The 15,111-nt window shown below is 32.6% G+C and overlaps 1 protein-coding gene across 1 annotated transcript in view; it reads right to left on the reverse strand.

Moving 5' to 3' along the window:
- LOC128235798 (nephrin-like) overlaps positions 1-14,297 on the reverse strand; it is a 64,504-nt gene extending 50,207 nt beyond the window's left edge. The window contains exons 1-2 of the mRNA XM_052950593.1: positions 14,273-14,297; positions 12,455-12,712 (exon numbers count right to left, since the gene is read on the reverse strand). Coding sequence (XP_052806553.1) covers positions 12,455-12,712; positions 14,273-14,297 — 283 coding nt within the window. The remainder of the gene's footprint in view (positions 1-12,454; positions 12,713-14,272) is intronic.
- Positions 14,298-15,111: the final 814 nt, after the last annotated feature.

The raw sequence follows: 15,111 nt of genomic DNA on the forward strand, positions 1-15,111 counted from the left end.
GTCATATTTTTAAAACTGCCTCAACGGCATCCAATGTCAGTGACAAATCAGCTGTCATTTCGGTCCATGCACATTTCATTCAATTGTCCATAATCAACATGGCGCTCAAGGAGGGGGGCACAATTTCATTGAAATAAATATGCAGTGTTTATAGAAAAAATAATCAAATTTTATATAGAAAAAACTGTGTCCTTTTGTTACTTCCTCATTTATTGTCATAGCCTTGGTACCGTTGTCTACATGTTATGTGAGCAGAAACTGGTACATTTTATTACTATACACACCCTTTCAAGCTATCAATAAGTTATGAATCATTACAAACTAGCTATGAATGTTGCAACATGCAACAACCCCATGTTTGACTGAATAGGCCTTTTTCTGCCCATTACAGGGGAGGCTCCGGAATTGAAGTTAGAGGTGGCGTATCTTAGGGGCGCAACCCTTTGACATGCGCCCCTCCTTTAGAACTGAAACTGTTTGCATGTGGATTTGGGGTTACTCTCTCAATGTCAATTTAGCAGTTTGTAATCGGAATGTTTGTTACTTCGACGATTTTTGAGGGGGCACGCGCCTGGTGCGCCCCCTCTAAATCCGCAATTGCAATTCATGGGTCAGAATATCAGACCAATTTCCAATGCCAAATACGTATATGTTTTCCCCAATTTCAAGAAAAAAAATCCCAAAATAAAATGAAATTGATGTCATGAAGCCTGGCTTCTCGACCATACACCCTGTCCCTTAGCTGTGGTTATAGCGCGGGAACAATTGTTCATTCACAATGATTATTATAAATGCATTTTTTAGCACTTTTAGGTGGCATTCATGGTTATGTACAATAATATCACAGAGAAATTGTGCCAAATCTAACGATTTGTTTATTTACAAATTGCCAATTATTACACGACTTTAAAATAGTACTTTATCCAAAATTGAACAAAGGATACAAATTTGCTTCCAAAACCGTTAAAAATAGACAGTAGCTTTTGGCGCATTTTTTCTTTGAAAAGTATTCAACACATAGCAACGGGACTTAAAAAATTCTTAGGAAGTTCCTAGGAACCCTTATATCTTAAGTTGAGATTTAACAACTACTACTTAAGAACGTTTATGAATAGAACTTAAGAAAAATGAAATTTCTATCTTAAGTTGAGAAAAACTTAAGAAGTTTTATGAATACGGCCCCTGGTCTTTTTACTGATCTATTGATCATCGTGAGCTTCAGACCTTGAATGATTGGCTGAACTGGAAAACTTGCTGCAGTCCAATGGAAGTGTACAGTATTAAGTGATATTGGGAGAGTTTAATGTAGATGCCTTAGAACTAGACTATGTGTTCCTCTTACAAGTTTAAGCAACCAAAGACATCTCGAAAATGTTGATCAAATTCAGAACATATATCAAGCGACATTCAGAATCAGTAAATAATCAGTATCAACTACTTCTCCGACCTTTAATATGTGGTTCGGAAGTTACAAATGTCACAACTAATTCACGAACAAAAATAACATAGTCATGGTGTTTTTTTAAAACAGGTTCCCAAAAATAGATATAGATTAATGACTGTAACGTTTTGCTTGTCTTAACTTGATATTATCCATTTTACTAGTTCACCTCTGTCAGGAGATTTACTGTTACTCATCGATTTCTATGACTACATTTTGAACGGGTTCATATCTAAATATACTATGCTTAAATTTTTCGAGGTGTTGGTCATAATCATATTTCTGCCCACATACATTTATTGCGAAATTAATAATAGCATGTCATTAGGCGAGACTTGATGTTTTCAATATTATTTTGTAAACTATTTAATTAAATGTTTGAACAATATAAATTATACACGAAATTAATGCACAAAAACAGAAGCCGATAAATCTATTTTGATTTTAAAAACAATCCATTAGCATTACAACCGTTTATTTTCAGCGAAAGAATCACAAAATCGAGCTTATTGCAGCAAATACAGCAATCATTGCATAAAGGCTAACCTCTCGTCAATAACAAATATCAAATGTGAGGGAATTTCTCAAACGTACTAAGCTATAATATTTCATGTACATTGTCAACATAAAGCTTTAGCATGTGAAACAACTTCCAGAAGATCCGATTTTGATTTATATTCAGATAGTTCACATTTAACATATTAGCACATACTCAATTATATGTGAAACTTTATTAATTATACACGTTAGAACGACAGAACATATTCACCGTTTTGCCCCATCTTAAATTAGTTGGTACTTTAACGGAAGTAGCGTTATGGCTTTTGTGATATCTCACGCTGACATAAGATTTATTCTTTCTACTTGTTTGTAAACGCTACCATTATATATGTAAAACAAGACGCCAATGCGGCAACATTAAAGCCGGATTTTTTTTGACGATGCAATTTTGCTATCCTAGGATTTGAGCTAGTGACCTAGTATAATTATCCAAAAAGACCCATATTTATACTTATCGGAGATATCGTTAATACAAATAACCTGATCAACAGAAACTATTCCATTTGTGTGAGGAAAAATGAAAAAAAATATAAATACATCGACTTTTCCAATAAGATCTGTCCCAGAGACCTAGTTTTTGACCCTAGATGACACATTTTATCATCTAAGATTCCATGTACACAAATATAATTAAAGTAAATTAAAATTTAAATTTTTGAAAAATATGGGTAGATATAAAATTCTTGATTGGGATGTGTGTTTATAAAATAGCAATTGTATTTAGTTGTTGACTAATATTGATAGATTTGGTAAGCATTGTGCAGGCATGATTATATATGAAATGGTTAACCTTAACTGATTTGACCTAGTGACCTAGTTTTAAATCTAAGGTGACCCATATACATAAATGTTTAAGTCAACATGTAGACACATATTCTGACCAAGTTTTATAAAGATTTGACAAAAATTAACGAATTGTTATGACTGTGGAATTCTTTCTCCTAAGATTTGACCTTGTGACCTAGATTTTGACCGAGGATGACCCATATTATTGAAATTTTAATATATTATGCAGACAAATATTCTGACCAAGTATCATAAAGATTTAACAAAACATGTAGAATTTATGACGTGGAAAGATTTGACCTGGTGACCAAAAAATTTTACCCGGAATGACCGATATAAAAAATCAGCACGATATTAGGCAGACAAATATTCTGACCAAGTTTCATCAAGATATGAAAACAAAATGTTGAATTTATTAGCGTGAAATATTTGTTTCTAAAGATTTGACCTAGTGACCTAGTTTTTTACCCGAGAATGACCCATATTCATATTTATTCAAGATAACATGCCGAAAAATAGTCTGACCAAGTTTGATAACCATTGGACAAAAACTCTTGATTTATTACATAAAATGAAAACTTTAACGCAGAATTGTTAACGCACGACCGCCCAAAAGGTTTTTGCCATTCTATAACCCGTTATTTTTCAATGGAAAATCCGGCTAAAAAGCTATTCCTGATAATACTATCCAGTTTGGTCTACATTTCGTAAAGCCATAAACCGTAATGTGTACACATCTATTCCTTGGAAGCTTCACACTATGGTAACATATATTCCTAATGTTCTGCTAATACAATCACATCTGTATTACTGTATTAGTTAGTTTTTGAGTAAACAAGAAAAATATTCAGATATAAAAAATCTATAAATTAAGGAATTTTACGTTTTTTAAACCAAAACGAACCTGTTCGCTAGGGGGCGCCTTTAAAAAAACATGACCATTGTATAAGAATAAAATCAATTACCATTTAGTCATTGAGCATTGTTTGTACCAAATGACGTGAAAATAAACATGTTTTTAAACAAACAATTCCATCTTCCATAACCGAGGCTGTTGTTTTGAAAGGAACTTTTGACTCCCATATTCGTATTCCAATTGTAATTACTTCAAATTCCTCATTAATCTATTCTGGTGTTATCCTATGTCAACATTAAACTTATATTCATAAGCGTTTATATGAGCAATATGTCAAAATGAACAATTGTAATTTTATTATAGCTTTTAATAAAAAATCCATACTCACATAGTAGTTTAACTCCAAACCAAACATGTCAGTTTAGAAGTCATTATTACTTAACCAAATTAAACTATTTGTTATTGATTCCATACATTGGAGAGAAATGCGAAAGAAAAATACTACTGGTGAAAACATCTTTTACGTACACAGATGTACAAGCTTTTTCAATCCAGCTGCCACTTGAGGGCAAATATTTTAATTGGAAGTCATGATTAATCAAATAAAAAGGCAAATGCTTCCAATTAATATATTTCCCACCAGTGAGATATATTTTTCCTTAATGCATTTAAACTACCTGCATTACTTTATTGTTTGAGTCAGGTTGTCCTTGATATACACAACACGATACTCATATTTTTATTAAACAATAATACGATGAGCGGTTCCATATCAACCGTCCACATACCTATGATATGATGGAAATCGCATGCACTACGTCGATTCCGTGACATACACAAAGCAAACCTTACAGATCATGCATTTCCCAAGCAACCAATGAATATTATTTTAACAAAAAGCTATTTTTAGGTGACATTTTTTTAAATCATTGCCAAAACCCTTTTTATCAATTAACAAGGTCGAGCGACAAAGAAAGCAAATCTTCTAAAAGTTAGATATAATCTAAACAAGTACGCACTACAGATTAACAAACGTTGTGTTTTGAAATAATATCAGGGAATATAAGTAATTAGTAATGTACTCACCTATGTATATCCTGCAAACTATAACTATCACAAAGGTAATTCTTAAGTGTAAACTTGACATGACTGCAGTTTCATACATAATGAATGGTACATACGTGTACTTCAGTAGTTTGTTTAACAATCGGGAAGTTTAAATCTGATCTATATAATATAACGCATACGACAGCAGATAAACTTCCTGATCGTATACATTACCTTGTGAAATCCTATGTAAACATATTTTATACTAGGGTTAGTGAATCGTAATAAATTTCTCCATTTCTCAAGGAATAAATGACTGAGGTTGTTATCCATCTTTTTTATTAATATCCCCCTCGGAAAATGTAGATAAATGTATGTTAATCCTTACACCATTGTCAGATAACCTTGATGGAATGCTAGTAATTTAGATATAACGGAAACAATCAGGTATGTTGTGATCATTTCGATTTAGATTCGTGAAGGCGCTAGAACACAATATATCCGAAATCAAAAATACGACAACAATTCGTTGTGGTACTTTTATTGGCACGTGTTTTGTACTGAAGATGATTGTCTTAAGTCTATTTAGGCCTTTCGAGATTTTCTGACATTTTAAACTGCAGGAATGCATAGTACTGTTATGCTAGATCTTTGGTGGGAGTAATTCCCCTTTGATAAATCTGAAGAAATCATCAATAATTTTGTGCGTTTAAAGGAAAGCAATAAAATTATATTAAATACAAATATTTGTACATAAATATGTTCAATTCGATAAAAAGAGGTCAAGAAGGATCAAATTCAAATTAATTCAATTGACGTGAAAAAAATCAACGGTCATTTCTTTTATTTTCCACAGTTCAAAGATGGGGATTTTAAAATCTCAAAATTACAAGGCTTGACTGTCTTAAAAAATGTCTTTGAAGTAACAGACACTTGATAAACTAAAGCAAAGTCAGACGTAAACTTTAAACAACAACCAAATTATACAAACATGAATTTAGAAACAATTCATCCAGTCTTATCAGCGTATAATTGATTAATAGTAACTAGTTCTTTGAAATAAACGAAAAGTGAAACAACTAACCAATGTTGTGCGATTATCCATTATTTGTTCCATGTGCAAAACATAAAATCAAACTGTAATTGTAGGCGAACATGATTTATCAAAGGATGACAATTTCATGCTATGTTTAAAGTAAATGTACAACATTTTACAACTACTTTAACGCAAGCTTTTCCAGGATTGCAATATATGAGCGTGTGCGGTCATCACAAAAATATGTGTTCATGTTTAAATTACAATATTTTGACTATTATTTTAATGTACATGTCAATGTAATAACTCACTATGATGTAAAACCAGAATAAAATATGTTGTAGTGCCATATCAAAGTGCCATGTATGTGAAATAATTGAAAAACCTGGTATATTGCGTCCGCTTATTGTTTGGTAAGGAGGCGGTATATTTAAACATTGACTGCGGGGTTATGAAATATTGTAACCGAAAGTAACAGTTTAGGTCAAAAATTATTATTGCTAATGCAGATTATATTGAATCAATATTTTCGCATTTCTAAGTGAAGGCAGGGTTTTAAAATCTAACTCTTATTTACATCTTTCATTACCCCTTACTAAATTTGAAATCGAGATTCAAAATCTAACCCTAATTTATCCCTTACCCAAAATTTAAACCTCTAAATACCTCTAGCCATTTCTGAAGGTACATTTTTAAATTTCTTTCGTCCGTTTTAAAACAAAAACTTCCCTCTGCAATTATCATTTTTACTATTTTCCAAAATCAGACATTGATACCACTTCGTTGGAGGAGTTTCAAAAATTGCCAGGCTTTTGGCCCTCAATGGACAGAAGCTTTTCAAAAAGCGGATAGGCCGGATAAACCGGTATACATTAATATCCAATACTCATATGGCCGTAACAGAGGATGCATAGTTTCAAAAGTTCAAAACTTCTGAACTTCTGTATAATGACAGTAAAGACAGCCAAGATGATGATGGCAAGCTACCATATTATGCATTTTGGCGGTTATTGAGAAAGTCAAACAGACGGATTTCCCAGTCGCGTAAACCCAGTTTCGCTTTACAGGTACTGGGAAAAGGGGTTGAGTAAAGATAGGACCAAAGCTGGATGAAAACGAAGAAAGTTCACGACAAAAGCAGGAAGCATAACCGCAGCAGGGTCAAGTCAACCGTATCAATGACTGTGGGTGCGACAGGTACGTATAATCTGCATGGTCCTCAAACCATTCCGATCAACCAGGTCTACACAAATTCATTTGTAGTTTTAATACTTTCGCGATGCATAATGAACTCAAAATTAATCGTCCACAGACGCGTGTCACGATCTTGGCAAACGTGTTAAAGTATGTATATATTCTACATAGTTTACCTCATATTCATGACAGCAACACATTTACATTAGACTTCATGGATTCCATTGAATTGGAAAAGCTTAATTCAGCACAGTATAATCCTAGCAGATTAGTTGAATTTTATAATTATTTTGACATTTAAGATGACATAAACATTGTGTTACGGCATCGACGAAATGGCGTGAAAAAGGAACTTCCGAATTCCCGTTTAACGAGTCACAGGTCAAATCGACATGATAGCGTATCGAAAAAAAACTAAATGAAATTTGATAAAAGATACATTTCAGATGAACATTCCGTCTGATTTTAAACAAAATGGTAATATACCTGGTTGGTAAAGCACTTACGTGTGTATATCCTTCGAACTATAATTATCGCAAAGGTAAATATAAAATTGAAACTTGCCATAGCCGTGGCTAAAATCGACTGATAATATGACATGTATTACGCCAACTAGAACTTACTTTGAATCAATATATTTGGTGTAAATTGCCAAATCGGAATTCGCTAGGGCGCTCACAAAAGAATAATATACAACAAAACATTTTGTAAAACAAACAAATTTAAACATTTCAACATTTATTCCTGACTGAGGATGTAACACGTTTGGGATTTAGTTTTTAAATACTGCCCTATTCATGAAGTGCGTAAACAATACAACGATCTCGCGTAAAATCGTGCCAATTAATATAATGTTGTTACTTCTTTCATAATCGTTGTAAAATACATAAGTTTACCCTTAAATCAATCTTGAATTTTGCTTCTATAACCTTCCTTGAAATACTCCACATGTTTCTGTGCATTTATTTCAAGAATTCAAGATGATGTTATAACTAATCCAAAAGTGTATTGCTTCCATATATGAATTTGAAAAGGTTCATGTGCGAGGGAACGTTACGCACTTAAAATATATCTCACTTTTCAAGTGCATAAAGTTCCACACCTTCTTTAAGATAAACCACTCTCTGTATTTGTTTTAAGCATTCTTTTTCATTAGGTATTAATTCTCATCTCAGTTAAAATGACCGTTTTCCCGAATAAATCCCGAAATTGATGTTAGTAACGACATGCATGGCGATTGTCGCTATGATTCATTAAAATATGATAAAAACCATAACTTGTACAAAAATGATTCAACACCATTAAAAGATGTGTATCAACCATTTTATGATTGCTAAGCGGATTGGGCAATTATATGATGAAGTTATGATGCTAAAATGTGTACCATTAGCACTTCTGGAGAAACAGTGACAAAAATGAAATTTTATTATTGAATGTACTAAAAAACAATAATGTGCTAAGACAAAGCATTATTCCCAGAAAATTATCTAAGAAACAATTAAAAACGTCTGAAAGCATTGCTTGCTTTTTTATGGTAGTTTAGTGAAAGTGCCAGTGTTTCTTTTATGAATAAGGTACTCTTTATCAAAGGAGATTTCATTAAATCAAAGACTTGTAATAACAGAGCTTATTTTTAGAGCAAAGCCAATGAAAATAATACATTTTATAGTATTTATAATGTTGTTGAAATTAGTGGTTTATTCAAATAATTGAGTAATTGAAAAAAAATACTTTTAGTATACATATTTATGCGAGGAACTACAGAAAGAAGCTCAGTAGCAAAAAGTTTAAACATAAACCCGTCTTAATGGCACTGGGTTAACGCCAAAGACATGAAAAAATCACAAACAAGAAACATGGAAAAACAGCACCAAACTCCACAAATAGCACATTGCATACATACTATATACAAACAAACTAGATATGTTTATCAAGGATTGTTAGGTACCGCCTTGGAACGGTCAGTAAAATGTAAATTTACTGGGGGTTTAAACCAGTTTAAGTGCACAAACCTCACTCTTATTCAAACAATCCTTGAATGATTCTAGAGGTAGATCTATATGTTATATTTTCTATATTAGAGTATTTAAGAAAATCGAAGAACTTGAGATTCCGAAATCTTAAAAATACAATAATATTTAGTGTAACATCTTTTCTGTTCTGGGTAGTGTTTAAGTATCTAGTGTGGTGTTATTGTGAGGACAAAGTCCGTCTGACAAGTTAACAATATATTCAGGATGATGTCACTGTTCCCCATATATTTTAGGATCTAACAAACAATTACAAAAAAACCTTATAAATATGAAGTCATTCAATATATTAGAAATGCACTAAATAATTAAAAAAAGAAACGCATCATCAATTTTGGAGGGTGTTTATTCCTTATGATTTAAAACAAAAGAAAAGTATCTGTACATTTTGACAAAATTGAGGAACATAATGACAACATTATCATGCAAAATGAAGGACATGATATTTTATTCTAAACATGCTCGTAATTTCAAAATAATTAAGAAAGACGGAGTTTAAATATACATTTTGTTTGAAAAAAAATAAAACATCAACATTTTCATAATTTATTATGATATATACCAACATGTCTGTTATATTTTTAACTAAGCTACAAGAAGTTGATCATTTGTCGTCGGATTTTCCGCACATAAAAATCGAAAATCGAAAACAATAATCGAATAATTGCGCGTTACTGTTAGGAATTCTGTCTTTACTATACACCCATGATTAAATTGCTGTGGCAATGGAACTTAGTAGTAAAGCACTGGATCTGATTGTTATTTGTTTAATATTGCGACATATTTTAATTTTATACAATCAAAAGATTTCATTTAAAACTGAGAACCTCTTTTGCACTTAACATTTATTTACATAACTGTATATTATATCTGGTAAGAAAAATACATTTTTTATTTTCTTTCTTATTGCTTTTCACTTTCGCTTGCCTCTGAATTGCCTTATATTAAATAAGTATCATTTTTCTTCCTACCTTTTTCGAGAAAAAAATCCATAGAAAAATTAATCAACTTGTTGTTGCCTTAAAAAAAGATTTGTTTTTGTTACTGTATGGAGTCCAATACCTGTTCTATCTGAGGAAGTCTTTAAGGTGTCAACTTTATAATTGTACCGAGTCCAATGCCTATCCAATTCATAGCAGTATAATTCCAATCAAACTTGTATAAAGAAAAATGTTTATAGGAATAGGATTGTTATGTATAGAACACATATTCACCTCTAATTGAACTATAATAATGTCTTGTTCAAGTTATATATACACATTGGAAAACTAGATAAAACTTTCTCACCAAACTCATCAGATGCAATGCTTTTTGAAATTATTCTGATGTTTTGTTTTTAATTGGGGTCATTGTAAGGTTTTTAATCATTGAAGTACTTGGGGTTTTCTTAATTATTTTCTTATTATTTGTTTTATTATTAAGTTTTCTCAAGTAAATGCATACTTTGATAAGATTTACCTTTTACGTTTATTTTCTATATTTGTGATGGTTAGGATAAGAATGAGGTTTGTGCACGTAAACTGGTTTAAACCCGCAGTAAATTTACATTTACCGTTCCAAGGCGGTACCTAACAATCCTTGATAGACATACCTAGTTTTTTATATATAGAATATATGCACTTTTCACATAAGTTCTGATAGTACTACAACAATTGTATACGCAACGTTTATGTACTTTTCTACAGATTGTTATAGCTTAAAGGCAGCCACGTAAACATGATGTAATACAATTAAGTGATACTGTAGATTTGAGTACATAATCAATGCTACAGTTAAAAGAGTATTGAAAAGTGTAGAAACAAAAATAAATCACATTTAAAAAAGTGTTACCCTTTATCGAATGCCCAGGTCTATTGGTAGAATAAACATTCTACATAAAATGTATACACTATTACAAAATACATTTAAACATGTCTTATTTCGATGTTAGCCAGAAACTGAAAACTCTAATTGTTTATGTTTTATTGGTGGATTTAGGCCGATATTGGAATTTGCTTTTTTGTATTTTGTTTATACTTATGCAAAATATAGCATTATTTAAGTACATGGTAATGTACTTCTACCACATGCCATTTAAAAAAGATCATAGATATCATAGACAATAAACCAACGAATGGCGCATCAAACGGCGTTTCAACTTTAAGTAAATTAAACAATATCTTAGATTCATTCTGATACGTAATCTTTCATTGCCAATTCTGAAGAAGTTTTTTTTTGTGTTTAATTATGTTTTATGTGGTGTATGCTACATAAAACAGATAACAGCTTAACTGTTTCAATAACGCAGTATATGTCTGTTAATACCCTGACTAAGGCATCGTTATCACTCATAACATCTACCTGATCTCTCTTAAAACATAACTTTATGCACAACCCCCTTGCCTGCTTCTCAATCTTCGGCAAAAAAATTGTCTAGGAATTCTTGATAGTCCAAGGCATGTCGGTCAGCCATTGTATCAACCAGACGTTCCAGTTTTCGTTTTCCGTAAATGGCGACAGCTTGAAGTTTTGTCGCCTGTCTCTCGCCGCTTGGATACTTGCCCGTCTTTCAAACGCCAGCTACCGGTCGGGCCTCTCAACGCCATAGTTTTCGTCTATGTGGCTCACATATACTCCGTGTGTACAACCTCACCCAGCCGTTTGGAGTGTGTGTGTGCAGCAGCTCACCAGTCTGTATTTATGTGCGGCAACTTTCGCTTCAGGTCCCACCATTTTTTGGTACCCCTCGCTGGTGTATTGCAGTTATGCTTGCTCATGTCTACGCTGGGCTTTTTTAAATCCCCGCAGCTCGGTGACAACCTATTTCAAAACACCACCCATGTCTGACATCATTGCTGTCATTTTCGCCTGGGCTGGTTCAATATTGATGTTGATAGATTTATATCAGTGTTCAAATGTGGAATACATGATGCTTTTAAACAAGATTGGGATGGTGCTTTAATAAATTGCACGGTGCTAGATATGTATAGAACTTTTAAGACTAGTCTTGAATATGAACGTTATTTGGACATTTTACCCCAAAGTTTACGATTTTTTCTTTTGTAGACTACGAATTTCTGTGCACCGACTTTATATTCAGACTGGATACGCTAGAAATAATATTGTTCGAAACCAAAGATATTGTCTTTGTTGTAATTCCAAAGATATTGAAGATGAATTTCACTTTATCTGTGTGTGTCAAGCTTTTAATGATTTTAGAAAGAAATATATTAAGAAACGCTATTATACAAGACCGTCTGTATTAAAATATTTACAACTATTTCAATGAAATAATAAAATAGAGCTTATTAAACTATGTCTGTTTGTTAAAGATTCGCTTAATGTAAGATCCACAATAATTAATGTTAGAACTTAATATTGTAGCATTTGTTCATCCTCTGATTTATATAGATGATTTTTTGTATATATATATATACGTGTTTGTATTACATTGTTTGTTATTATGCATTCACGTTGACATTGATCAGTATAAACATATGTGTTGATGACGATGTATACTGTACAAGTCGGAATAAACTGTCTGTCTGTCTGTCTTTCTGTCTGTTCGCTAACGTCAGGGTGCGTCTGTTGTATTTCAGAACTTGCGTAGCGGTATGGGCTACAGTTGACACACTCCTCTCGTTCCCCGGATTGCTCTCGTCCTCCTTGTCTGGCTCCTAGTTCTGGGGCAGGTAACCTCTTCTTTATTTTCGTAGTTTGCCATATCATGAGAAAATGCGTATCACTGGATTGGTATAGAATCACCAATCCCACATCTGCACCTAATGTAGGGGGCTTACCCTAGTTTCACGCTAGTGAAATGTACTTGACACAAACATATGTGGACACCCGCTGTAAAATACTATTCAGTTTCCACTTTTTGTGAGATCTGCTAACAAGTTCAGTTTAGCTCTCATTTGACCGACTCAACTCAGATCTCAACTAGACAATGATGTAGTCTGTACAAATCCGACCCCGTATTCAAAACAGCTTGTTAGTTTAAAAGTTTTATTAAATTAGGCGAAAAAACATACTATCTGAGAATAGTGACTCATACAGTAACAATATGCATTTAAATACAATAAATTAAATATGTCCTCGTTATCTTCAATATATGTTTGTTTTATGAATGCATATATCAATTTTATCAAAATTAAACGTTTGTAAAAATACGAATAAATATAAAATGTTTATTAGATCACTTAAGTTATATGCTTACTGATTATTCATTATATTTATTATATAAAGCAGTACTATTATGTTACTATAATTATTTGCACAGTTTAAACTCAGTTTTTATTACGTTTTCAGACGTAACGTGGTTCGGCTGTAAACAAATGGTTGACTCAGAGTGCCTGCCGACGAAAATTGTGGCATTTTTACTCGCACAGCAACCGTAGGTTGGTTAGAAGCCACTGCCATAAAAATGATAGCTATGCCACCCAATCCGTTGGCGGTGCCAACTATTTAAGTGGCAATCAAGTGACGACCCACATAATGAACGTTTTAAGGAATTAATGGCAGCCATCTTGAAAAGGTTCGCTACTGATACAAAGAAAAACTCTGAACATAGCTTCTAGATTTGGAATAAAAACAGGATGAGTTACCTTATACAAGATTGATACAGATACAAAGGTAGATCTTGAACTTAAACAGTAGAAGTTACACATTATAAAAAAATGGCTGACATCATGCGAGTACAGAAAACGTACGATGAATAAATGCAAGAAGATGGAAATAACGTCGAACCAGCGGTGTTAAAATCGAATGCATTTTACCAAAAACATATAGAAGGTATATATTATTCATCGTCAAAGGTAAACATATTTATGCTGACAAAAGGTTCACTTTATGCTTGTAATTACCGTCTGGGGTAGAGTAAAGTGTCTCTGATTTGCAATTTTGACCAATGCAAATCTAGAATCAGTTGATGACAGTTTTTACTTCCCCGAATAATAACATTCTCTAAATGGAATGGAGTAAGTACAGAATTAAATAACTTTCAATAATATAATATGTCAATATTGATACATTTTTGGGAAAATACTGTTCTAATAAGTATAATTTTTTCAAACTGAAAGGTAAATGTTCTTTGATAAACATTAGCAACACTGTCCGTGGAACATCTTTATTTTGGTGAACCGCACCATGTTCAAATCGAATAAGAAGTGTCGACGTTAGATTGCGTTGCGGTTCTCTTTGCTGTTATAAAAGGAAGATTTGGACACGGGATTAACTTTGTGTTTCCAATTTTACAATTACTTTACGCCAGGAGCACACGAACGCACTCAAACAACATAAACTATCGTTGTTACGTTATAAACAAATAATTCATTTTGTACCTGCTAGCTCAATTTCTTTCCCCATATTGTCAAAAACATACATATCACATGAACACTGTATGGATAAACTCGAGATATGGGTAAAATAAGCATTCTGTAGATTATTGTGCGCCTTAAAAAGGTCTGAAATTAATAAAGTATATTTAAGACGGTAAATTACACAACAATTGTGATGGGTATTGAGTGTGTCGACTGTACATTAATGTAATTGACAATTAAGGATAATGTGCCGCTAACGCGGTGTGGTCCTCTACGCAACCTATCATGTCTTTCAAATGTATATTAAATATTGATATATGAAAATGTTAAAGCATGTATAAAAGATTCAAGTACTATGTCATATTCTGAATTGTTTGATATATCACTTGGTGTTAAACAGGGTGAACCCCTTTCCCCATTACTTTTTATATTATTTATAAACGATGTAAAGGATAATATTGATCTACTGAGCATGACTGACTCTGTTATCAATTTATTGCATTATTTACTACAAATCCTGTTAGTCTTCAACATCAGCTAGACTTGGTATATGAATACTCTAGCAAATGGGGACTTAAAATCAAAACTAATAAAACTAAAATATGTATCTTTGAGAAACGAAAAAGTCAATGCAATTTCCAGAGGATGATCAATGACGAAGTAATTGAAATAATTGAGGATTTCTAGGTATCAATTTTACAAACACGGGCAACATGCGTTTTGCTGTAAAAAAATTGAGCAGGCTCTTAGAGCAAATAATAGCTTACTTTCCGTTTTAGTAGAGTCCCTCTTGATGTTAAAACTAAGCTAGCTCTTTTTGTTTCCCTCGTGTTGCCCATACTCACGTATGATTCAAAAGT

Source organism: Mya arenaria, chromosome 5 (genome assembly GCF_026914265.1).
Source record: "Mya arenaria isolate MELC-2E11 chromosome 5, ASM2691426v1".
In the NCBI taxonomy this organism is placed as follows: domain Eukaryota; kingdom Metazoa; phylum Mollusca; class Bivalvia; order Myida; family Myidae; genus Mya; species Mya arenaria.